The following is a 26,386-nucleotide window of genomic DNA, read 5'->3' as shown; positions in this document are numbered from 1 at the left end:
TTGTTTTTCAAAGCCCATTTGCAGCCCAGTCAGTCCTTAAAGTCATCACAACAAACACAAATCATAATTGGGATGTTTTTCTTTTTTTCAAATTACTTTCAATACTTAGACTTTAAGAACTGGAACAAAAAGCTTTTTCAAGTGATGCAGCTGCAGAGAAAAATCTATTGGGATCAGCTAAAAATGCTGTTATTTTTGTGAATGTGTGAAACCTCAAAAAAGCAGCTGAGAGATATTACACCAAGAAGACCGCCCTGTTCAAAGCAGTGGAGTGGACTGCTTTCGTGCAGTTTTATCTCTGGGGTCTAACAAGATATAAATTAGTAAACCTGTACATTAAAAACACCCTTTTTAGAAGAATAGGCTAGGAAAGCAGGATGGCGTGAAAAGTGGGGCTTAGTTGTGAAAGCCCACATGTCCTTGCTAGCTGATTCACAGAGCGGTTCAAAGGCACGACAGCCAAACAACTGCCCAGGGCGCAGAAGTCATGGGCACACAGCTTCTGTTAAGTCCTGCTTTTCCAACAGTTATAACTTAGTTTTGTCCAGTATTTACCAGTTCTGTCTGAATATTATTTTGAAAAAAGGAATAGAAATATTCTGCTTTATGCATTAAATGTGTTAATGTTCACAAAAGCAACTTTTAAGCATAAAGAACTAGGCCAGTATGTGTTATGATAATTAGTGACAATTTATACTGATTTAAAAATCAGACATACATGAATACAGGCATATATGTTGGTTTGAAACTCCCCAAATTTCTTCGTGCTTTATTATGTATCGCAAAATGAGAACTTCAGGTATGCAAGTAGAAAAACTGTCAAAAGTAGTACTGCTCTATTATTTTGAGAGATAAATAAGGATAGAATTTAGAGTAATAGTTTTTTTTTTTTTTTTTTTTGAGACAGAGTCTCACTCTGTTGCCTGGGCTAGAGTGCTGTGGCGTCAGCCTAGCTCACAGCAACCTCAAACTCCTGGGCTCAAACGATCCTTCTGCCTCAGCCTCCCCAGTAGCTGGGACTACAGGCATGCGCCACCATGCCCGGCTAATTTTTTCTATATATTTTTAGTTGGCCGATTAATTTCTTTCTAATTTTAGTAGAGGCGGGGTCTCGCTCTTGCTCAGGCTGGTCTCGAACTCCTGAGCTCAAACAATCCGCCCGCCTCGGCCTCCCAGAGTGCTAGGATTACAGGCGTGAGCCACCGCGCCCGGCCTAGAATAATAGTTTTATTTAGCACTTCTGCCTTGCAATTCAAATTTTATTTTACCAAATGGATCATAAGGTCTTTCCTTACTGTGGCTCTTACTATCTTTTTGTTGAAAAGCTTATTTTTGACTTCTTACCAGAATTCTCAATGAATCACTGCAAAGAGCCATATGCCTCCCAGGGCCATGCTGCTCTAGGGGCACTATTTTTTTCTCCTTTCCCAGAAGAGAAGGACCACAATGGTTACAAGGATGTGTTAAATCAAGGCACTGTGCTTTCTCCTGTTGACATGAGTAATCCAGTAGGGAAGGTTCAGACGTAAAAAGGGGCAGTAGAGAAGCTGGGACTGCAGAAGGTGCTGCGTGAGTCCTGTAAATACCTCCCGAGCGCTCGCCTCTGGCTTCACCATTGAAATTTAAGAACGAGAATGATTTCTTAAAGCAAGAGTGGGTCAAGGTCCTAAGGCAGCTATTCCACACTGGGTTTAATGTATTCAAAAGGAACATAAAGGACAGAAGACATGAGTAAAACTGAACTTGAACACTCATTCCTACTTTCTCGCAGCTTCCTTTACTTAGTCTCCTTACAAGGCTGCAAAATCATTCCCAGAAGATGGGAAAACAGGAAGAGAAACACAAAAACAGTTCTTTTCTTGGTAATACACCATACTCTGCAAGATATTTTATTCCTTGTTTTTGAAAACATAAAGGGTCTCTCTGTGTGTATACATCTGTAGATGTTCATGACTATTTTTATACGTGGCAAAATATAAAGTACACTGTGAATATAACACATACAAAAGATCTGACAAAAGCTCAGGAGAAGCACTTCTCTCTCATTGGATCAGCAAGGCCCTGAGAGAAACCTTCAACACACCTCCACATGAGGGACCTCTAAGGGGGTGGGGCCCATGAGAGCTTTGGGGGCTCTGCACAGCCCATAATTGCCATCAGCGTCCCCTCCCATGGCAGCCCCCCAGTATGCTGGCCAAGCATGGCAGCTCCAGGAAAGTGCGACCCCAGCCTCCTACCAATCTGGTACCACCAGTACCCTTTTGGCATAATCTCAGTATAAATTTTTCCCCAGTTTAAGAGATTTGGTTTTTATAATTTATCAAATCCTTTATATTTGTGGGGAGGGTAGCAACTCACCTAAAATCATTATCTTAAAGCAACAAGCGTGCAAGTAAAAACGCTGATGACCTTTATAAACTACTTAGACAACCAACCATGAGCAAGGATGCTAAAGACCCAAATCCTTCTTTGGGAAAGACCCTAAAGTTCTGAGACAGAAAACAGCTCTCCAGCTGGTAGTTTTATACTCTAGGAATAATTTTGTAAATCTTTTTTTTTTTTAAATTTCCAAACAGCAAATTATCTGGTAAACAGCTAATGCCATACAATGCTGGCAGCAGTTCTGCTAGGAGACTGTTGAGCAAAACACCTCTAAATTGGTGGTTCCCAAAGTTGAGCACACACACATGGAAGCTACCTGAGGAGTTTGCTAAGGCTGCAGATTCCTGGAAGTCTGATGGGAGCCCAGGAATCTGTAGTTTTAACAAGCATTCCAGGAGAGCCTGAAGTAGGTGGTTCTTAACTCTTTTTTCCTTTTTAAAGGGCTCCTGAGCTAGGATACCTGCACTGGTGGTACATCAATAGGACACTCTGCACTGGGAATTGAGCACTGCAAGGTTAGCAGAGAGACTCACTACTGGCACTTAAGCAGGGCTCTGTAAGACAGGAAGCCGGCCACAGTGGCATATGGCTGCTTCTGTACTATTTATAGGCTACAGTGGTGGAAATGCCCTACATTTGGTAGAGTAACTTCTGGTGAGGCAAACTTAGAACCACAGATGGCAGATATATTTTTTGGAATTTAGATGTCCACTTTAAGATGTTGGTTTATATGCAGACAAGTACATGGCTAACGAATATTATAAAACTAAACACGAATAAGTAAAATCCAACTAACAACACATGTATTGTATAAGGGCATATTTAACAAGGGACTTACAACGTTGCCCATAGAAATACATAATTCTAACCTTTTCATCTAAATAGTTAAAATAGAACCAAAAAGCTTTTTCAGAGGGAAAAATTCCCACTGCTTACGATCCTACTTCCCGTGGCATTTTAAGAGAAGAAATAGATGTCACATTTATACTCGCACTGACTCCATTTAAATAATTACTTGCTCACTGAAGCCTGTAACAATTTGTCACTACACAGGAGGATTTTTTGGCCTGCACACTGTCTACAACACAATTGTTTGAACTTGGTGAAGAGAATGCTGGAATGCCAGTTGCATTGGCTGCTAACTGAGGTTCAGAAAATTCCACTGCCAGCCCTGGCCATCATTCGTGCTATCTTCACTTTCTCCAAAAGTACATTCTGATAGTGAAATGCTTTGCTGTTATCACCGGCAATTTATCTCTATGGGCCCAGACCAAGCAGACTGAAGTGAGGCTGATCTAGGCCATTTCTGGCCCATCTCTAGCAAAGCTGAGTGTACACCTTCAGACCAAAACTCTCGCCGGGAGCTACGCTGTGCCATTCTGTGTCACTCCTGTGTCCCTCTGAGGGCATAACACAGTTACAGCAGATTCACGTGTATCTATCAACAGGTGCACAGTGAGTGCTAAATGGTCACCGTCCTCTGATGTGCTGGATGATCACTTTCTATTGGGGAGCATTTGACTTAATAAAGCTGGAATTAAGATCATATAAACGTGTGAAGGAAAACTTGACAAATGTTTAAATTATTAAAAATTCAATGTTTCAAATGCACAACGCAATAAAAAAATACTACTACCCCACACAAAAGACTGTGAGGATAAATAGCCTTTCACTGAACAGATTTCCTCTGTATGGAATAACGAATAGCTAAATTATCTGAATAATAATAATAAAAAGAAACCCTCTCTGTGAATCTTCATTAAACTGGTTATTCCTTAGGAATACATAAATCATCTTAGGCAGGGCACTGTGCCATCTGCTTGCTGTTGGGTATTTTTGTGGCTCTGGGGTCTGAGGAAGAAGGCAAAAATGAGCACTGCTAATGGTAGGTGAAAATTTATTGTGTAGTTTCAATGCTCTGAAGTCGTTTCACTTCAGCAAGCCAGACAGAACGTGCAGTGTCCTAACCCCACGCTCCAGTCCCTGGGCCAGCGCCGGCAAGGGAGACCGGAGGCTTCCGGCTAACATACTGCTCAGGGTTTTTCACTTTCCTCTCAAACGCAAAAACATCCACCTCACTGGGATGAAGAAACTGCCCGCTTAACATCAGGAAGGGATATTTCATTTATTTAAAAATCTTCATTTTTGCCAACAGTTTCTGTGTGTTCCTCTTTCACAAACCTTTTGAGAGAATTAGTCGGGGAATGCCACTGTTCAACTAGACCCCAGAAATCAGCAACTCAGATGCTCAGATAGGAGGCAAGCCCCCTCTCAGGGCCTGTGCCGCCTGACAGAAAGACACTGACCTCTGGGAGGCCTTCTGGAAGGCAGAGGAATGAGAAAAGGTAGGAGGGAGAACCAGGGCTCTCACACAGCATTTTCCTGACCCGTGGTAAGGCACTGGAAGGTACACGACCGGCTAAGCAGAGCTATGTATGAGCTGAAGGAGAGGATCCTGCCAACAGGGCGTCTACCATTCTAATGTGTGATGTAAGGTGACAACAGGTCGACGGAAATGCATAGCATGCTCTGATTTAAACAGTAGCGCTCACTGTCTTTAGGTAGCTAGAGAACTTGAGGAGGGGGGTTCAAGAGTCTCAAAGAATCTAAGAACATGGGAGGTCTGCAGAGTTTTAGACCCACTACTAATCAATTGCACTAAGCAGACATGATTTTGTAAGAATGCAACAGTTGAAATTATAAAGCGGACTGGAAGAACTAAACATAATGAAGCATTTAAAACAACTTCTCAGTAGAGATAATCTGCAAATAGTACTTATGAAGCAACTACTCCCAGTATACATTTAAAGGTATTTCCTTAAGTAAAAAAAAAAGCACTTTCAACCCTCCTTGACCTGCTCTTCCACCAATTCCTCTGAAATGCACATTCTAAATGTTTGTCTCCACCACTACCAAATGGAGAGTTTTTGTTCTGGGATCTTCCAATACTAATAACTCCCAAAGATAAAGAGAACTTAGTGTGTATATTTAACAATCAATCTCCGATGATACTTGAAATATGTCCACATACCATACAAACACAGAATGAATAAAAATAATTTACATAAAATATGTGATTCTCAAATATTAAGTAGATTGAGCAAGTTTCCAAGAAGCAGAAAAGTGGTATTATTCCCATTTTTTCCAACAGATCTGGCTTCTTGAGTTGTCTGGGCACGTTCACTGGTGGAAGCCTGAGAGGAGGAGAGGGAGGGGAGAGGGCGTGGAGAGGGCGAGGAGAAGCAGGGAGAGGCAGGGAGAGGGTGGCCCACGGGAGCCCAGCGCTACCCAGGTTACCTGCCGAGCTGTTCACCATGGTGGGCGTCATGCTGTATGGCGGCGCCTGTGTGTTCATCAGGCCAGAGCTGTTGTTCATGGGCTGGCTGTAGGGAGAGCTGGAAGCCATAAGTCCACTCTGGTTCATGCCAGGGAAACTGCCTTGCCTATACGAAGAGAAAGCACAGGCACACACACACTGACCACGCACATCAGCTGCAGTTCGCCCTGGCAGTCATTTCTATAATGCACTTATGTAAGGGGCAGGGCTATCATTATACATGTTTGCTTAGACTAGATTATTTCCTGGAGAGAGAGGCTGAACTCCATTGCTATAGGATATTTAATACACTATTTAAAAATTTCAAATAATATAAATCCCACAAATAAATTACACATTTTTAATCATGTCAAGTGTTCCAAGTTATTATTTATATAGAGGAATATAAGCAAGAAAGGGGGAGCTTGAAATAAGAACAGGAATTACAAAAGCAAGCAAAATTAACTTCTAACATTTACTAAGATCTATTAACACTACTTAAAATCCTCACATCAAAAATCAGAAGTCAAAAAATAAAAAACAAATGGGCAGTGCAGGAATTTTTTTTAAAAAAATTTCTTTGGCCTAGATTTTCTGATATAATGAATATGGGAGAAAGCATTTCCAACTCTCCTCAACACTATTATTTAACTTTTGTAATTGGGTCCCATTAAAAACCTGGCAATTTTTATATTAAAATTACATAGTAGACATCAGACTTCCACTTCTCATGGACGGGGCTTTTGTGTTACAGGAGGAGTGGGGTGCTGAGATCGGCTAGAAATGTCCCTGATATACTAAGTCGCCCCTCGCCCGCAGTGAGGCTGACTTTGACTTCCTTGTTCGGTGACTTAGTCTCAGTTTTATCCTTTGCTCTGTGAGAGACAATCTCTTCCCTCTGGCAAGGAGAAGGGTGTTCTTTGATCTGAAGGGGACGACTTCATGCAGTGTCATTCTCTGACTGCTCAGAGTTAAACTGCACAGTGGTTTCGTTCCCGGAGGAGCATTACGATGCGGAGATGATGGCAATGTGGCAAAAACTTTACAATTCCACCCTAGCAGTCAAGCTTTTCTTATGTAAATAGCATGCCTTTCAAAAAGTTCTCCAAGTTTTGACTAGCACTGTGTAATCTTAGTAGTACAGCTAATAAGAGAGGTGAAAATCCACAGACACTTTGCTTATCTGTCAAACTAATTATGATTACAACCTCCTCCACCACCACTGAACTATCACTTGGCACAATAGTCAACATTTTAAAAAGAGATTCTTTAAAAGATTAACAAAAATCATTTTTAAAAACCAATATGCTAAAGCAGAGTTATCGCCCATGCCTATAGTCCCAGCTGCTCAGGAGGCTGGGGTGGGAGGACCACATGAGCCCAGAATTTGAGTCCAGCCTGGGCAACATGGCGAGACCCCAACTCTTAAAAAAAAAAAACCCAATATGTTGTTCCTTTCATGTACCTATTTTCAGTGGATTCAACTTTCTGGTCTGTAGAAAAAGTTCAAACATGAACCATTTGAAAAATCAAAGTATCAAACATTTAAAAGTGTTTCAGAAAAAATATTAGATAAACTATTCAGGGAAATTCTACACAAACTAACACTCAAGGATGGCTTGGAAAGAACATTCTTAAAATGCTGAAAGACTGTTAGGTGTGAGCATGGCTCTGGGAGAAGGATATGTTACTTCGGCCTTCAATTCTCTGCTCACTGTGGGTCCAGTCTGAATAACCACAGACAGCTAAATCAGAATTATAATTCCCACTGCAGTTCATTAAAAACAGATCTGAGATCATTCAATGGCTTCTGATTAACCTCTAGGTCATCAAATACTTATACATACATTGTACAGTAGCTATAAACACGTTCCTATATGGTTCGGATCTTATTCTGTAGGCTACTGGCATTAACTCAAGTACCTTTTAGCATTCATGTAACTTTCAAACGTGGCACTGTTGAGACTCTTCTTTCAATTTCTAGGCAGATAAATCACTGAAAGGCACCTTAACTTACGAACAGGATATGTTTTCTGGAATACTACTTCCAAGTCATAGCCAACTTTGACCTATTCTCCAAGGTCCATTTTAGTGTCCCCCTGCCCCCAGGCTGTCCCTATTGCTCTACCTGGAAATAAGCCCTGACTTCTCTACTGAAGCACTCAGCTCTTCCTTCTGTATGTTAACTTATATCTGCCTTGGCTCTCCTGGGTGTGTAAGCCTCCTGAGAGGAGGCGCTGGGCCTCAGTAATCCTTGCATGTGAGAGTTACTACAATAATCTGTCAAATGAATGAACTCAGAGAACGTTTTTATCATTGTAAAAAGTCATGGTCACTTTTTTAAGCTTCCACTAAATTCAGTTTCACATGTAGTGTAACTAACATGTAGGAGACTCATGGTTCCTTGAGATACTTGTTTATACTAAGGTGAAGAAGAGAATCAGAGTATAAAATCCACCAGGCAGATGATTAAATGAAGTGACCATCTTACTCCAATCTACAACTTATCCCCTGAGTCAGCACTGTCCATCTTAATCACCGTAAGATGATCAAGGTGCATATTACAGGTTTTTAAAAATACCTTTAAAATAATAAAAAAAAAATATCAAAGATTTCAAGGTCCATGTGTTGGATGGATGTTAGTTGCCAGCTGCAATTAAACCATACCTGTAGTTTTAAAAGTCTAGTTAAAAAGCCAGGGTTCTTGACTCTGTCACTAGCTATACTTTCCACTGTTTGGGAACAAATCACTTTGGTTATTTGGGCCTCAGTTTCTGTACTTGCTTTTGTTGTTTTTAGAGACAGGGTCTCGCTCTGTCACCCATACTGGAGTGCAGTGGTGTGATCATAACTCACTGTAACCTCGAACTCCTGGGCTCAAGTAATCCTCCTGCCTCAGCCTCTGGAGTAGCTGGGACTATAGGTGTGCACCACCATGCTCAACTAATTTTTCTTATTTTTCACAGAGACAGGGTCTCTATGTGTTGCCTGAGCTGGTCTCGAACTCTTGGCCTCAAGCAATTCTCCTGCTTTGGCCTCCCAAAGTGCTGGCATTACAGGTGTGAGCCACTGCACTTAGCTCTGGGCCTCAGTTTTTACATCTGAACATCGAGGGGCTGACAATGACAATAACATTAATAATTTATTAAGTACTTTCAATATGTTTGGTATGATTTCTAGGTACTTTATACATTTAATTTTTTAAATTTCTGGAGGAAGGTATGTGAAATTATGCTTATGTACAAATAAAGAAGGGTCAGAAAAGTTAAGTGACTTGCCTAAAGTCACACAGCTAGTAAGTGATGAGACAAAGTACAATGGCATATAGCAGTCTACTGTCGACACTTTTCTGTGTGTCTGGTGTGTGGGTCTTTAGTCGCAGGAAGCTGGCAAACCAGAGCACTGGGCTGCTCTTCTCAGTACTGCTCTGGGCTTCACAGAGGTGGAGGTAGTGAGAACCAAAGTGATCTGCAGTGGTGGTGACGTGAATGAAACAGCTCCCCGGACACCTGCTTCTCGGAAGGAGTCTACCCTGTGTGCTGCAGGCCTCCGGGGCACCCAAGTGAGGAGGCAGCAGGAACGGAAATGAGGCTTCCTAGGGACTTGGGGCACGTGTGGCCGGAGCAAAGCAGCGGCCGCCTGGCTGGATGGGGGCCAGTCGTTCACCACCGCAGAAGAATCCTATTCATTAATGCTTTGGAAACTGCTGCCAAGTGAAATGGGTATAATACCAAAGTGAAGCTTGCAGTGCACTCTGTTGAATTTTAGAAATGGAGACAATTTGTTTTGTGGAAGGAAACACAAGATGGCCGCCCCTTGGACTAACCGGAGTACTCCTTGGCTTAGCGTGCTGCTGCTGATACGGGAGGATTTCTGGGGCTCACAACAAAGAGCTTCTCATTTGGCTGGGCTGGGTACAATTCCGAGGCCCTCGGCAAGCTCGGCAGTGAGGCTGGGGGCCGCGCTGCCTCAGAGGAAGCTGGCCCCTCTCCAGAGGCCGCTCTCCCTGACTCACTGACCCTCTGAGCGCAGCGCTGTCTGGAGCCCTCCAAATGGAATTAGGAGAGCGAAGAAGCAGAGAGCATCACTCTCTTTTTCCAAAAGGGAGCAAGAGCAACAAAACAAAAACAGGCAAAAACGCAAACTGAAGCGAGCGGAACATTTTCAATGCAAACCCTACCAAAACTAAGCTGTACCTGGAAAAACAGAGCGTCCTACCCGGACCCCTGGGCTCATGTTTCTAGTGGGGCCATGGGCTTAGTTTTTGTTACACGTTACTGGTGTCCTGTTTCTACAGATTTCGAATCCACAGCTGTGGCGATGAACGCCCAGTACATCTCAGGGGGTAGTTTGATAGACACTTAGAACGATTTGGTCCTGCTGCCATGCTGACGTGCACTGGGGGGTGACCCCACTGTGCTGACCAGCTGCCCACGCTTGCCTGGGCCAGGCTGAGCACTGGCACGACGGCCTCCTTCTTTCACACGGCAAAGTGCGGTGGGGGTTGACCTGAAGAATAACCAGAAGGACTTTATGTAAATCGGCCTTCGGTTGGGACTACAGGTGTATATGAGATCTGTCACTCTATGACAAAAACCAGGCTGTTACAAGGAGAATGACTCAGAAGTGCGGCCTGCTAACGCACTTCCCTAAAGCTCTCCTCATTCCTGCTTTTCGCTCTACACAAACACTCCAATAGTTTTTTATATATTTCCCTTTTATTCACTTTGGAGATTTCTCAAATGTTACACATTCATCTGCCTACAAAGGGCTGGCTTTGGGGGGAAAAAAGCTCAAAGCAAACACCAATTTTCAAGTGACCATTTCCAGTGGCTCAGTGTGAAGACAGAAAGAGTAACACAGCTTCCCCCTAGAGTCTGAGTTCAGCAGTCAAAAATATTAGTATGAAATCCCATGAAACCCATACTTATCTAAATATCTGCTTTGCAAGTCAACTACAATAAAATTTAAAATCAAATAAAGTCTATATATGATTTTGGTGCTTTAAAAAAGCACACTTAGGCCTTAGCATTTTAGCAATCAATACTACTTTTGCTCAACAATGACAGGAAAGTATGAGATTGCATTTATAAAAATGAATGGATTTCTCATACAGCTCCTTGGGGAAGGGTAGGGACAGAAAGAAGGAACAGAGATCACATGAGTGAAGCCACTTAATAAAGTCGCCGTGGTGGACACAGGGAGGGAAGCCGCACCCTAGGGAGCTCTAGCAGATCCACGGCAAATGTCACTCCTGGGTTACATGCAGGACGAACACCAAGCATTGCACGCCTTCCTGGGAAACTGGGCATGACTGCCAAATATACACAACTTCCTCTGCATGGACTGTCTTTGAATAGGAAGCCAGAAAAGATTGCTTACTGACAAAATAAACTGGGCTAACAGTGAAATTTGGGGTGCTTATCACCTAAACCTAACAGTTATCAGAACCAGGACTTGAAACCTTAAAAAGCCCCAATTCCAGCAGAGTTTATTTCTCAATGTGTTATTTTATTTCCTTGGAAAGCTTCAACTGTGTACATAACATTACACAGGATGCCCTATTTAAAACGTTTTATAAACATAAACGCTTTTCACACATGTGTCTAGCATCACTGGTGAAACAGATTTTCAACTGGAATTAAATGGTATCTCTTCCAAAGCAGTACTAAGAAGGAGAAATCTGGTAAAGATTTTAAATCTAATATTTGAGGAGGGAAAAACACTATATGTGCCCCCCAAACACCACAATCAAAATAGGAAATGAGGTTGCCAACCCCTGATCAGTTTTTGGTATGGCTAATCCATTGGTATGCCTGTAACAACAATTGCAATAGTGATTCTGGTAGCAAAGTAATATAATTTCAACAAGCCAGAGGCTCTGGGCAGGAATCAATCCTGTGAAAGTAAAGTGGAATTTGTCTCATTAAATAAGAGACAAAGAACAAACAGAAATGCCACAGATTTAAAGACTGCAGATTCCTGTAAAAATACATAACCATATGCTATTTAAAAAACCACAACAAAACTTTCACCCCTTCGGCTCAGGGAGACAGTCTAGAAACAACTAAAATTAATCAGAAATTCTTTCTACTTAGTTGGTAGTTCTAATCATTTGTTCAAGATGGGTGTCCTATGACAGGTGTCGGAGTAGAGTAGGAAAGGACACAACAAAAGGACAAACAAAACCAAAACTAAAATCGAATAACTGGCCTGCGTGGTGGCTCACGCTTGTAATCCTAGCACTCTGGGAGGCCGAGGCAGGAGGATCACTAGAGGTCAGGAGTTCGAGACCGGCCTGAGCAAGATCAAGACCCTGTCTCTACTAAAATTAGAAAAATATTAGCCAGGCGTGGTGGCGCACATCTGCAGTCCCAGCTACTTGGTAGGATGAGGAAGAAGGACTGCTTGAGCCCGGGAGTTTGAGGTTGCAGTGAGCTGTGATGACATCCCTCCCTTCCACAGATCTGAGGGATCGAATGGGAGTTCACCAGGTGAGGAGGAAGGAGAAAGCAGAAATGCAGGGACCCCGGGGCATGCATGGCCTCTCTCCAGTAAAAGCAGGACCAGCCAGTGAGCCCTAGGTGGGGGCAGATCACACAAAGCCTAGTCTTTATCCCAGAGAAACGGGAGTGACTGGGGGTTTTTAGGCAGGAGGAATGGCATTAAAATATGTGTATTTTAAAGAGATTGTCCTCTGATGGAGGTAGGGAGAACATACTGGAGACAGGAAGAATCAAGGTAGGGCCCATTGGTACAAAGCTACTGTAAGAGCCCAGGCAGGAGATGATGGTGCCTTAGGACAAAGGGGCAGAAAGCAAGAAAAGTGTCAAGATGTCTTCTAGGTGTCCAGTTTGTGTAAGAGGGTAACAGGGCAGTCGCTAAAATAAATAACACCAGAGGAGATTGTGGGTTTGGCCTTAGGTGTGCGGAGTGTGATATGCCTCTGAGCACCCACAAGGCAACGCCTGCAGGCAGGTGGACCCCGAGTCTGTAGAGCAGAGGGCTTGAGCACTGCAGTTCATCTTTCCTCCCTGTGCGGGATGCCCTTCGGGAGACCTCTCGAGTCTTTTCTCCAAGATCTTCCCCTGCGGGAGAATGTGATCTCTTCTCAAGGCAGCCTGTTCACTCAAAGAAAGCCTCAACGTGCACAACACCAGCGGACAAGCTAGAGCACCAAACAGTCACATTCCAGTTCTCCATTAGTAACTCCCCAAACCCTTTGGTAACTGGCATGTTTAAGTTTTATTTTTTCCTTTAAGAATGGGCAAAGATTATTTTTCAACGGCTTTATGAAAGTGACCCTTTAAATAACAGAGCAGCAGTAGCTTCGTCAGCGTCCTCTCATGGATGATCTTTGTGCGGATGTGCCTTAGCTCTTCAGAATAGAGCTTCTCCCCGGCACGTCTCTGCATGGGCTTTTTGATGTGGCACTGCCCACAGGGCCTCGTCTCCAAACCATTTCTCCTGGTTGCATCCACATTTCTCCAAAGAGCTGTACTTTTTACTCGTGCATCTTGGTGAAGCTCTTTCCACCAGCACCGAGGAATACCACATATTCCATTCTGGATTCCTTAAAAGCCCAGAACATCAGAAACATTTTTCTCTTTTTGTTCATACTTCACACAGACTTCTCGGGGGGTTCCAACCTGTCATCAGCTTTGCTTCTGGCACTCGCTGCCGAAACAGCACCTGTTGTGCAATTTCAAGACTCAGTTCTTCCTTTTCGCCTCAGTGCAGGTAACCAGTTTGAGCTGTTCCTAGAGCAGCTGACTGATCATCACTTTCTCTCTAAAGCAACCGGGAGAACAAATAGAGCTCAAGGGTTCTGAGGTGAAAGACGTCCTTATCAGGGTGTGAAGCAAATGCAAAAGCAGTGTCGGGCTGCGTGAATTTTGGTAGTTGATAACTGAGGATGTTCTCTTCATCCCCAAAGTTGATTTTGGTTTGTGAAGCCCATTGTTCTGTTATTATGAACTGTTTATTGGCGACCATACAAAACGACCTAAAATACCGTGAAGATATTTAACCCAGAGTTTGATTTCAGCAGCTCCCTGCTGACTCCCAGCACACGGCTGCCTCTCAAATGCACCGCATGGACGAAAGCCACAGGGGGTGGCAGGGGGTCCCAAAGCCCGTCTTCTCCCTGCAGGAGGTAACCCCCAGAACTCTGTGCATTCTGGGATCACGCAGCATCCCACTGACCTCTGACAAGATGCAAATGGCACAGTTCCCTGGCCTGGTAAAAACTAGTTCCATACGGTGTGAACGAAACACGAGCTGCCATGGATGTGCCCTAGAGACAAAGTGTCTCTTTCTACTGCGTTATAGTTAAGGATCTTTACTTAGAAAGTTTATCTTGAGGTCACAGTACCACTGAGGGCTTTTCCTTTTCAGGGCTAGGAATACCCACATCTTTTATTCCAGGACATCCCCTTCCAGGGTGACAGGGTGTAAGGGAGAGTGAGCTGCTAGTCCCAAAGTGGCTTAGCTGCCTAGGAGCCACCGGGCAGAGCCAGGCGAGCAGGTGTCTTGGAGGTCTGGCGCCACACAGCTCAGACGCAGAGAGCTCATCGGCTTGACAGACACTTAGGAGCTAAGTAACAATCACTGACAAGCTAGTCTGACGTTTTAGGAGTGAGATAGTGAAGCATGTATATCACTTATACGTACTTAGATATTTTTTATACCTTAGTGGACCTGTTAGTCAGCTTTAAAAAAATTGGGGTCCTAAGTTCTCCATCTCATATACTGTGTCACAGCAATACTTTGTACTGGGGCTACAGTGCTGGGAAACAGAAGTGTAATAATTTCTGATTTGTTTTTTTTTTTGAGACAGGGTCTTGCTCTGTCACCCAGGCTGGAGTGCAGTGGTGTGATCACAGCTCACTGCAGTCCTGAACTCCTGGGCTCAAGCGATCCTCCCACCTCTGCCTCCCGAGTACCCAGGGTTACAGGCTCAAGCCACCATGCCTGGTTCAAATTCTCATTTTCAAAAACTCCTTCTAAAATTCTTATAGATTTCCTGAGCTAAAGGTGGTCTAGGCCATGGTTACCTAACTTGGTGAAGCGAAGCCCAGTTCAGTTAGGGTAACAGTGTTCGCCGGCAAGCTCGCAAGCTGAGTGGAGCCATAGTTCTTTATGTTTTCACCGGTGGCTCTGCCCTGAAGAGGATGCAGGCAGGCTCTTACCCGCCAGGGATTTTAACAAAAGGTAATCCAGTTTGAGTTAACTTTCAGAACAAGGGCCCAAACCTTATGGGTTTATGGCAGTGAGTTTTTTGTTTTTAAAATATCTGTACGATGACTAAAGTGGAGAAGAATGAAGACCAAGATTAAGAGGAATCTGAGGCGCTGCTTCCCACAGTTCTTGATGCTACTAAACTAAGATGCCCTGTGAGCAGCCGCAAGAACACAGCCCTCGCCGCCGAGCTTTCCAGTGTCTCCCACGGTACCTTGCACACGCACGCTGGAACGCACCAGGACACAGAGCATATCCTCTCAACACCAGGAACTTTCCTGTCGCCTTCAGCCTCAACACTGCCGAGGTTATCAGATTTCAGGGCTGAGACAAATTTACCACCCCTGGTACGGCCTGAAAGCCCTGCAGGCTGGCATGGCAGGCTACTGCCAGCCCTGATACACGTGATCTCCACGGCCTGTCCTTTCCCAGCCTTGGATAACTGGGATCCGCTGTGCGGGGCTGCTCTTACTCCCAGGGATGGGGCCTATGATGCCGATTCTGGTGTGATAACCCCTGTCTGTCTGCTGTGATTGTGTGAGAACCGGGGGGCAGAAATGTTAATAGGGCCAAGCGTCCAGGACAAATAAACAGGGCAAAGACCATCAACCCCCTGCACGCGTCATCGTGAGCGAGCTCAGAGGGTCCGAGTGGGTTTAGGAATAGGACACCCAGGCCTGAGAGGACGTGGGAAGGCAGAGAGGGAGACGGGTTTAAGGGCACAGGTGTCACCGTCAGTCAGGACTGCCAAAGCCCGAGCCCAGGCGTCAGGTGGGCACAAACATACTTTCTCCAGATTCTGTCCAGTACTCCAGCTCTACACAGTGCCTTCCCCATTCAGCGTCCACCAGGAAGAAGGTACAAAAAAAGATGTTCCGAGCCTGCGGTTCCTGCCTCTTCCCTCTGCATCTCACCAGTGCTCGGCAGGGGCAGGAATCCCAAAGGCCCATCCTCAGAGGAAAGTGGGCTTTCTACACCTGCTTGCCCCGAGAGACACGGCACACGCGGGCTCGGGAGCCTCGTCCCTCTTGTGGCCCGGGCGAGGGCCGTGTGCTGGGAAGTCTCAAGGTGGCAGTCACCAGGAGCCAGAGCACTTCGTGGTCCCGGGTCCATCAAAGGTTGCTGCACATTTCATCTTTGATTCCTTGGATCTCATTAAAATTAAAAAAAAAAAACTCTCTTGGTCTATTCAGAATTAGTGTTTTACTACTTTTTGATTTGAAGATTTATAAATGTACTTTATGGCTTCCATAATAGTGCAGTAACTCTAAAAGATTTAATTGAAATCATAATCTTAAAATACCAACATAATAATTTTCATTCAAATTCTGAATTTTGAAGGTTTGAAAAGGGGCTAAAAATTAAAGCGTAGCATTTAGATGATAATGCAAAGGCTTACATTTAATTGCAGAAATAAAAACTCTATTTCTCTATTTAAGCCTTTGAAATCTTTTCTCTTTGTCTTTCAATAACATGACTTTTCAAATCATAGCTATTATGTCAAAACCTAATTGTCCAAAATCCAAAGGGCTGAATTCCTGGTTAATACAGATCACTCACTGCTCTTCAGCATGTGGACCCCACTGTAGCTGGGGCTTGACACAGTTAGAAGTTTTTGCCCCTCGTCTTTGACATTTTAATGCTCCATCTCCATTAATGTATTTCCACATCGGCGGCTTCCAGTCCATCAGCAGAATTGCAGCACACTGGCTTCAGAGGAAAACAGCACAGAAGTGCCCCGCTGGCAAACAGCAGCATGGGCTATGAATTATAAATACCCTCAGAGAGGGACAGCGTCTGGAAGGTGTGTCTAACGAGGGATGCGCAGAGACAGAAGCCACTGTGTACACCCAACAAGCCAGGCCAATTCATTTCTATCTGTCAGTGGATCCAGCTTCTCTGAGCAGAGGAAGACTGCTGGTCCCATTCTCTTAAAAAACATTCAGCTACTTCAATGTCAACACAGTTGGGTTGCTACTGATATAGCTATCTTATGGCTAAGACTTCATGGAATTTATTCATCCTGTTAATGAGTGGCTAAGATTCATTAACATTTAAAAATAATGTTAATTAAAATTTCTGATTTCCTAATGGACTCAAAACAAAATAGTTTAAAATTAATTTCAGTGACTCTAGTTTTTGGTATGACATAAGAATTAAAATGTAAGTCTATAGAGTCATATTTGTGATATTCATTATAAAAATTCCCTTCTATTTAAGAGTAGTAAGACTTTTCAAATTGATATATTTTGCTCACTTAAAAAAAACCCCAAAACTAAGAACTCTGAGACTTTGCCTTCTTCTGATGTTCAGTTAGTCCACTGGGGACTCTCTCAGGGACAGCAAACCGGTGCTAGTGCTTGTAGTAGCATCGCGTAGGTGCACACACTTGTCTAGTGCAAATGATGCCACTTTTCATTTCTGCTCTTCTGTGACTCAGAATTCTTACTTCAACTCTACACTCCAGTCACAACAAAGACAAATGCCAAAGCAGTATTGGTAAGGGCACCAAAGGGTGAAAAGAATAGAAATTAAATACCATCTATGTGTGGCAAGTTAACAGTTATCTCACAAGGTGCGTGGCCCCAGAGACAAACCACCCAAACTGCACCTGGAGTCTAAGCGCGAATGTGAAAAGCACTCACTTCCTTTTAGGCACAACGAAGGCAATCAAACTTAGATAATAAAAAAAATAATTCAGACCTCAACGTAAGAGGTAGCTCTTCACTAAGATACTCATTAATATTTGGTTTCTAATAGCAGCATTGCCTTTAACCATGATGGAGAACAAAAACGAAGAGTTTTCTTTTTTTAAATTGTTAAAGAGGAAATCTGGTTTAGGGACAGCACTAAGGAGAAGGAAGTGCCATGTGACCAGGTGGCAGGAACCTGCTCTCACTCCTGAGTGGGCCGCACTATAGGGCTGAGTTTCCTCCACCACCAAAATTAAGAAGAGAGACTGGGCAACGTCCAAAATCTTCCCAGCTCTGGTTATTCTACAATTGAAACTCTGCATCTCTTAGAACCTATGCTTATGAAAATAGTATTATCTTAAAGATCTGTGCTAGAACTTTGACACAAACAATCTCTAGTCACTGAAGACTTGATCAAAGTTTATATATGTAAGGTTCTGGGGTGGCAGGCCTTAAAATCTGTTTGTCCATCTACCCTGGTTTGAAGATCTAGGGCCTGTTAGACCTTCTGTAAATTCAGTGAAGTCACGCTTCCTCCTTGGAGCTCATTTCCAAGATAAAAACCTGTATAATTCTGAAATTTCCAAATCCACAAATCAGTTGTATTTGGCAGAGATGTCAACTGTTGGACACAACCAGGTGCCATCTAGAATGAAAGCACGGATGCAAGGCATGCAAGGCACACGAAACGACTGGGGGAAAGTTAATTTACCTGTGTGTGTGTGGGGGGCACATGCTTTAAACATAGTTACTAACAACGGATTAAGTCATTCAAAAAATATCAAAGACTATGTTGTAGCCCGGATTCATGGCCATGCTTTATTAGGAAACAGCAGGCCAAGATCTTTCCTAAGTTTCTGGTAGACTTTGGCTCTCCTATGCTTAAAAATGGCTCAGAATCCTTCCAACTTCATGCTAGAGAAAACCACCAGACCTGGACCAAAGCTGAAACACACTTGCCGTCCTTGAAGGAGGCTTTCAGTAAGGTCAACGAGTACTTCCAAGTCTGTTTCTCACATCTTCAAAAGAATATTGTATTCACTAGCAATGTTTAAACCTGAACGCAGCAATGCATTTTCTGAATAAAAAGTCTATCAGTGTATGTGGGGTGCAGTGTTCTATACAGACATTACTTACAAATTCATTAACTTCGGATGACTGGATACTATTACACAGTGGATCTAGTACCTGAACTATAAGATTCCCCACATTCTATTCCAAACCATCTGATAATCAAAATGAGGAATTCCTTTACTCAAAAGGTAAAAAAGAAAAAAACAATATGTTCCTTAATTTATTCAATACAGCAGGTAGATTTTATCCTCATAGTGCCACTCTTGAATAAAGGATTACTAAAACCGCTTCCAAGCAGTTAAACTTGTATGTTTTCCCCCATGCTATCTCACATTCAGCTGGCTGAGAAAGCCTGCAGCGTAACTGCCACAAGCCTTCATTCCTGCAGTAAGCGTTGTTTTTCTCTAACTGTAGGTGTGCACACACTCTCCACCTTTGCCGACAATCTGTCTGTTTCAGATTCTTTCACAGGCTCTAGGCTCTTTGGGATTCGGACTCAAGAAGGAAGTTATGATGACAAACCCTCTGACGACTGTGTCCCTGCAAGGCCTGCGCCATTTCTTCCTTTCCAAAAGGGAAACTGACATGTAGCAACCTGGTTTATCAAATTATCAACCTAACTTTTAACCTAACAGAGCTGTCAATGGGGGAAGAAAACAAAAACAAAGCAAAAACACGAATTTGCTGCAAAGAGTTCTTAAGTAAAGCAAAAAAAAGCATGTTGAAAATAGTTTCTCAACCCGTAGCACTAAACATGTAATGTACATGTTTCCTCATATTCAAGCTTCTGTTTTTCAAAAAAGGCACAACAGATTATTGTGTATCGCAAAGTGGAACAGAAGGAAGATTTAAAATAGAAATAAAGCTTATTTTTTCTTTTTTAGAAAGAATATCATAGACATGAAAGTTAAAATTCACAGTTAAGAGGCCCGTGGCTGTAAAAACGAGCCTTTGCCTAGGGTGCTTTGTAAGATTTACATAGAATAACTCCAACATTTTTCTTTTTCTCATTTTTAATTAAGGAGGAGGTGTTGTATTCTAAGGAAGCTATCTGGATGCTGCTGGCTGAAATACAGATTTGATCTTCTCGTGTTGGTTAGCTAACATTGATTTTCTGCCCCAGTGGAAGAGATTTTACTCTGATGCATGCCATTTAAATTCATTTTACACAGCTGCTTAATGTGGCTTGGCAAGGCACAGCCAAACTAGCTTTGCGGGTCTAAATAGGACTCCTGAGTTGGTAAAGGACAGATCCTATGGATTAGCAGCTGATGATAAATGCTTTTCTCCCCCTGCTGTTATCTTTCTACTGACTCATGAATTGACCTTGAAGGTACCATAAGAAAGTAACAAAGAGGAAAAGACAGTCCCAAGAATAAGTATGTTTACCTCATTCTATATTTGTTATTTTACATTGAGAATTATGTTTACAGAATTTTCTATTTGTTGGTCCACATGGAACACCATGTTTGCAGACTTCAGGACTTTCAATTACAAAATTATCATTTGCTTTGTCTAAGTAAATGTATAGTGAATATAAAACTATTAGAAAGCTCTTTCTGTCATGCATTTACAACAAGCAGCGAAAGCACAGTTTTATAAGTTTACTGTTTAAAGAAAGCTAGTTCACAGTTACCTGTTTTAACTAAAGATGAGGTATGGTTCTACTGAAACTGCCTACTGAACACAATTAAGTCTGTACGGGATAATCTTAAATATATGCAAAATGATATAAATAACATTTTTGCTTAGATCACTCAAAATAATAATAAACTTTAAGAGCATTTGCTAACCTAAAAATGGTGACAGAGCCTGATATCACATATTTTTGTAGTTAGAAAGAAGAGAGATACTTTTTGTTGCTGTATGTAATTCCTGTGTTGAAATTGATAATAATATGGCAACATTGTGTTTAGAAAGAAAATTCTGTGTTGGATTATTTTGCTGTATTTTCCTGGTGACTTTGATATTGTAATACTTGTGGGGAGAAGGAAATAACAGAACTCTTTGGCACAGACATTTGCTCAATGATGATCTAATGAGATCCTCCTAAGTGCTAGGAACAGCCCGTGTCAGTCCTACTGTAGTGAGATGCTGCGCTCTGAATTTGGGGGCAGGTGTAGCAGCAGTTCACTGTGGTGGCAGGAATGATAATCACGGTCATGAGAACAGTGCTGCACGACACATGTTCCTAGACAGGACGACAACAATGGGGGAAATGACGCCAGAGCAGGTGATGTAATTACTTTTACGTTATATACCAGTTTTATCTCCCTCTCAGGCATGAAGGGAAGCAGCCATGCCAAAGCCATGCAGACAGGACCTGGAGGATGGCATGCGGGCTTCCACCAAACAGCCACAGTACTGTTAGTAAGAAAGAAAACGAACAAACACAACACAATGGACAAGAGGACGACCCCTGAGATGGATTTCCTGTTAGGGCTTTCACTGTCTTGGGCTGGGAGTTCCTGTGCAGCCAGATGGCACGTTGGTTAACAGTGTGAAAGAAATGCCCAGGCCCCGCAGCAAGTCCGGGGTGTGTTGCTACCTACCCGTACTGGTCAGGCTGGTGCATCATGGGAGCCTGAGAGTTGCCATAGTTGGGGTGCTGGGAAGAAAACATGGGGCGTCCGCCAGCCCCAGACTGGCTGGGATAAGCAGGCGACCTAATGTATGGTGGCCTAAAGTGGAACAGAAGAACAGCTTCTTTGGATTTGTTCTGTAGCACAAGTATGAATCCCTGTCCATACGTTACTCCCACACATAGGTGTGGGGTTACAGAGAGCGGTAACTCAGCAGAATACCCTGTACCCTGCAGCTGCCTGGGAGTGGAACTCGATAAAAGTCCTTTAAAAAAAGTGGGGGACACGGCAAAGGAGAGAGGACAGTAATCCCCGTTTATAGTTTTGAAGTATAGCTTTGACTTTGTAAAAGCAAAAAATAAAATATACAGCCCCCATTTAAACGCCTGGAGAGCCGAAACGGGCAGGATGTGAAGGCGAGGCTTTGGGATGGTCTACTGGTTCGAAATAGAAAATGAAAATGCATGGTGTGTATTTACACATTAATTTCTATAAAAGGCTATATAAACTGATTCACAAAGAGAATACATAAGACTTTTTAATCAAACAGAATGACGCCTTACTCTCTATGGTTATCTTCTCAAGTCACTATAAAGGCTGTATGTCAAATGCAATCAAATACTTTCTACTTAACAACAACCAAAAAAAAAGAAATTCCCAAAACAAAACAAAAAACAACCTTGTGCTTTATGAGTTATAACAATGGTCAATTCATTTGAACCTCAATTAGAACTTCACTTGGACCAGCCAAACCAGTCTTCACAGACAGGTTTATTAAAACATTCTCTAAAGCCAGTGTAGGCTTGGCTGGGAGGTACACTGCTGGGGTTCAGAAGATTTTAAGTAATTGTAATGTACAGACAGAATGAGAGAGATAATGATTGATTTTCATTTTAATTCCTCAAGGGAAATTTATCATTATTTGGAACAAACAATGAGATGGGAGGGGGTCCCTACATTCCCAAAATAGCAGCTTCAGAGGAAAAGTAACTAAGGGACACATGTAAAACGCGCGCACGTACACGTACACACATACACACACACACACACACACACACACACGCTTTTATTTCCCTTTGACAAAAATCAGAATATTCTTTCTTTTCTTCTGAAGATGTCATTAAAATATATGTCTTTCAATGTGCTCTGTTTTAAAATATATTTACATATGCTTCTTTTAAAATGTATTCACTTTTGTCTTATAAATTTTGAATTATGTTATTTTTATACAGGTCAAATATTTACTTCAAGAATTAATTTTAAAAATCAGCATTAAAAACAACTAAGTAATTGAATTGAAGGTAAAGTCTTAATCTATCAACTGTCTAAAATACTATCTTGGCTTTATTAACCATATTTTGCTTTGGACAGATAGAAAAGTATCCCTGGAAAAATAACACACAAGAATATAAAGTATATAAATCTCACACATACACATTTAGACAAACACACAATACACATATGTGCACATAAAGTTTCTATTTTATAAAGATTCTTATGGTAGTGTAAAAAAAGGAGGAGTGTGTTTCTTTTTCAGTGTTTCAGAGTTTAAATAATTTTTAAGCTTTAGTACTTTCTGCTTAAAACCCACTGTTTCAGTTGGAACCTCACAGACAGCTCCCTGTGCACCTGCGTCTGCTCTGCTGGTTGTAAGGGCCATTCAGACATTTCAAACCCCCCACAACTGATGGGCCCGCCACTCAGACTCCTTCCCTGATGCACCATAAAACACGGTTTGTCACTTACTTCTCTGACCTTATATTACAGAATATAGTTAACACGAGAAGAACAGCCAAGCACAGCTGCGTTCTACTGCGCCTGTGTAACCTTGGGAAGCGCTGCTGCTGTGTGTTCGGTTACGCGGTCACATGTACACATACAGAATACCTGCCGGGGCGTCGTCCTGAACGGCGTACCTGCTTTGTGCTGAGTTTGCAGCAGCCTGCATCACTGCTGCAGCTGCCTCCTGTGCCTTACGGTTCACAGTTGGCATTGGCGGCCCCATTCCTGGCCCTCCCTGCTGAGACATGCCAGGAGAACTGGGGGTCATGCTGCTCATATTTCCAGGAAATGGTCTGCTCTGCATCCCAGCTGGTGGCATTCGTCCCAGGGGCACAGCACCACATGGCTGGCTTGGCCCTTGTCCATGCATCTGGTTGTTGGCATTGATACCCACACCGGGCCCTGGGCCGCTGTAGCTTGCACTGGGCACCCCACTATACGCTGGGGGTCTGGAGTAGTTACCTAAACAAAAAGCAAACACAAATTAAAGCCTTTTATTTAATCTTTAAACTTGTGCAAACATTCACTGGAAATACTTTTTGTCCAACAGGGTGATCACCAGAGTATCAGTCGTGATCCTTGCTGGCCCTGCCTGTGGGTGCCGAGGCGGCTGCAGCACGCGTTCTCTCTGCACCCCGAAGGCAAGGAGCCCACAGGACCTCTGCGAGGCTGAAGAGACCTTCAGGTTAATTGTACAAACGATCTATTAATAGGCAAGAAATACTAGTACTGAGTGCTGCTTCAAGGTGTTCAACACCTCATATTCTTATATTTTAACCAAAACAATTATTTCAGCTCCCAGTCTTCAGGTGAGGGCCACCGTGAGGCTGGACCACCCCTGCACTGCCACACCTGATGTTACAGTAACGGCTCAGAGATGACATGGAAGACAAAAATCCCACAGGAAGATGTTGTGGAGAAACCTGACATCAGTCCCGGTTTCTTTCCAACATTGGGAGCAACCTTTTTGTTTGTTTGAGCATCATACAAAGGGGCTGGTTTGTGCTTGCTGCCATGTCTTACAAAAGCAGGTCCCGCCGTCCTAGCTATGTTGGGAGGCTGAGGCAGGAGGACTGCTTGAACCCGAAGTTCAAAGCTGCAGTGAGCTGGGATTATGCCACTGCACTCCAGCCTGGGTGACAGAGCAAGACCCTGTCTCATACTCCTCACCCTGCTGTGCCTGGCCACATGCACACAGGAGTACTGTTCCCTCAAGGCCCCGGCTGTCTCAGGAGTTCTGTTTTCCCTTTTCTTCCACACCTTTTAATTTGAGGTGTATATAAATTAAATTCAAATAAATCAAAGGCATACATGATAGGGCTTCAATAATAATAACAACTGAAGATGGTAACTGTTGAACCATAGTGTGTGACAGACACCTGGCTAAGTGCTTTGCACGAATGTACCCATTCATTTCTCCCAATAAACATGAAATACAGATACCACCAGAACTCCATTTACAAATGAGGAAAATCAAGAAGAGCTAGTAGATTAGGGTTGAAGCTCAAGTGAACTGACTCTGGAACCCATGTATTTAACCAAGAAGACATGCTGCCTCCTTAAATGACTTGAAGTTAAGTACATGTACAACGATAAGTGTTTGTAGGATACGGATTAGTGTTTCTCAATCAGTCCTTACTACTTTCTGGAAGACTATCCCCAAGCATAACTACACACTTTATATGCCAGAAACTTCTAGGCACAGGAGACACAAAGTTAAATGCAATCCAATTCCTGTGTGTGTGTGTGTGTGTGTGTGTGTGTGTGTGTGTGTTGCACATGTGTAGTAGAGCAGCAGGGGTAGAGACAGCTGGGGGGCTTAGGGGGTCACCCGAGGTGGGGGCTTAGTGGTGATTCCTTGGAATAAGCAGCTCTGGGGCCAGAACTGCGGGCAGGCTGGCTTCAGGGGCTGGGCGAGGCTCGCGCTGCCTGCCTGCAGGACCTTAGGGACTTGCTTTCATCTTTTCCCCTTTCATTCTCTTCTCTGTAAAACAAAGACAGTCCTCTCTAATATTGTCCACTTGCAGAGTTGGTGTTAGGATTAAACAGTATAATGCACATAAAGTAAGTTAAACATGGGTGTGACACGGAGAGGTTGTTGTTGGCTGGTGGCTGAGGCAGAGGAGGGGGAAGAGTCCTTCTGTCAGGGATGGCAAGGACAGACAGACTCACGACATCACTGAGGAGGACAGATGGAAGAGGCCAGGTCCGGCAGGGCCTTGCTTCTAAATTTGGGGTTTATCCTTTGTAGATAAGGAGGAGCTTCTCAAGGATTTCCAGCAGAAATAGGGTTGGATTAATAATTACAATAAAAGCAAATACTTAATATTTACCATGTGCTAAACTTAGTTCCAAGTTCTTTGTATTAACTCACTCAACCCTGACATCAGGCCTAAAAGGTACATACCACTGTAATCCTCACTTGGAGATGAGGAACCTAAGGCACAGGGATGCGACAACTGCCCTGAGGCCATATGCTAATGGTCGCAGAAGCCAAGGTCTGGACCCAGGCTGTCCGTGAGTGTGGCTGAGTCCAAGTATGTCACGCTACTCTATGTTGCCTCTCAAATGTTATGAAAAAGCATACTTACGTAATACTATTACCATAATTGTAAAAACAGGCTTTCTTAAATTCACACATACAAGACTGTATCCTCTGCAAATCTGCAAGAAATTCGATAGACTTTTCAACATTTATTGAGTTCTTGTTCTTTGTTAGGTGCATCATGTTCATTTTGTTAATTCGATTGTCCATGGAGCGTGTGTTATTAATTACAGGTGATGCGAAGGCCACTGTTCACGTAGACCATGGGCCAGCACACTTTTTCTGTCAAAGGCCAGGTGGTAAATGCCATAGGCTTTGTGGGCCAGACAGTCTCTATCATAATTACTCAGTTCTGTCACTGGAGCCCCGTGGCAGCAGCACACACAGGTACATACACAGACGGGACTGGTGGTGTCCCAATAAAACTTTATTTATAAAAACAGGTGGCGGGCCACAGTGGGTCGTAAGTCCTGATATAGACCAACTTTGGGATAAGCTAATAATTTCTGCTGCACTAGCAACAGAAATGAGACTTGTTCAAGCCAGCAGCTTCCTTAACCTTGAATACCATCTGGAAGGCTGAAGAAAGGCTTAAGAGGATTAAGAGAGCGCAGCAGTGGCAGATCGGAGAGACTGGGAAATGGAGAGGAAGATGCGAGGGCCAGCAGGAAGGAACAGGACAGGCACAGCATAAACACCTCAGGTGTGCTTTGCTGCGTGCAGGTCAGTCTTAAATTTAAACTGCTTCTTCATGAAGATACATTGCCTTTGC

The 26,386-nt window shown here is 43.2% G+C and overlaps 1 protein-coding gene across 3 annotated transcripts in view; it reads right to left on the bottom strand.

The window, feature by feature from the left end:
- Nucleotides 1-26,386, bottom strand: part of ARID1B (AT rich interactive domain 1B (SWI1-like)) — a 398,242-nt gene that overhangs the window by 35,817 nt on the left and 336,039 nt on the right. For all 3 annotated transcript variants that reach the window (XM_012646847.1, XM_012646845.1, XM_012646846.1), the window contains 2 exons: nucleotides 23,204-23,531; nucleotides 5,680-5,825 (listed from right to left, as the gene is read on the bottom strand). In XM_012646847.1, the coding sequence (XP_012502301.1) occupies nucleotides 5,680-5,825; nucleotides 23,204-23,531 (474 nt within the window). The remainder of the gene's footprint in view (nucleotides 1-5,679; nucleotides 5,826-23,203; nucleotides 23,532-26,386) is intronic.

Source organism: Propithecus coquereli, unplaced genomic scaffold (assembly GCF_000956105.1).
Source record: "Propithecus coquereli isolate 6110/MARCELLA unplaced genomic scaffold, Pcoq_1.0 Scaffold25, whole genome shotgun sequence".
Lineage (NCBI taxonomy): Eukaryota > Metazoa > Chordata > Mammalia > Primates > Indriidae > Propithecus > Propithecus coquereli.
The sequence above is the reverse complement of the archived record's forward strand: the minus strand, read 5'-3'. Positions and strand labels throughout refer to the sequence as shown.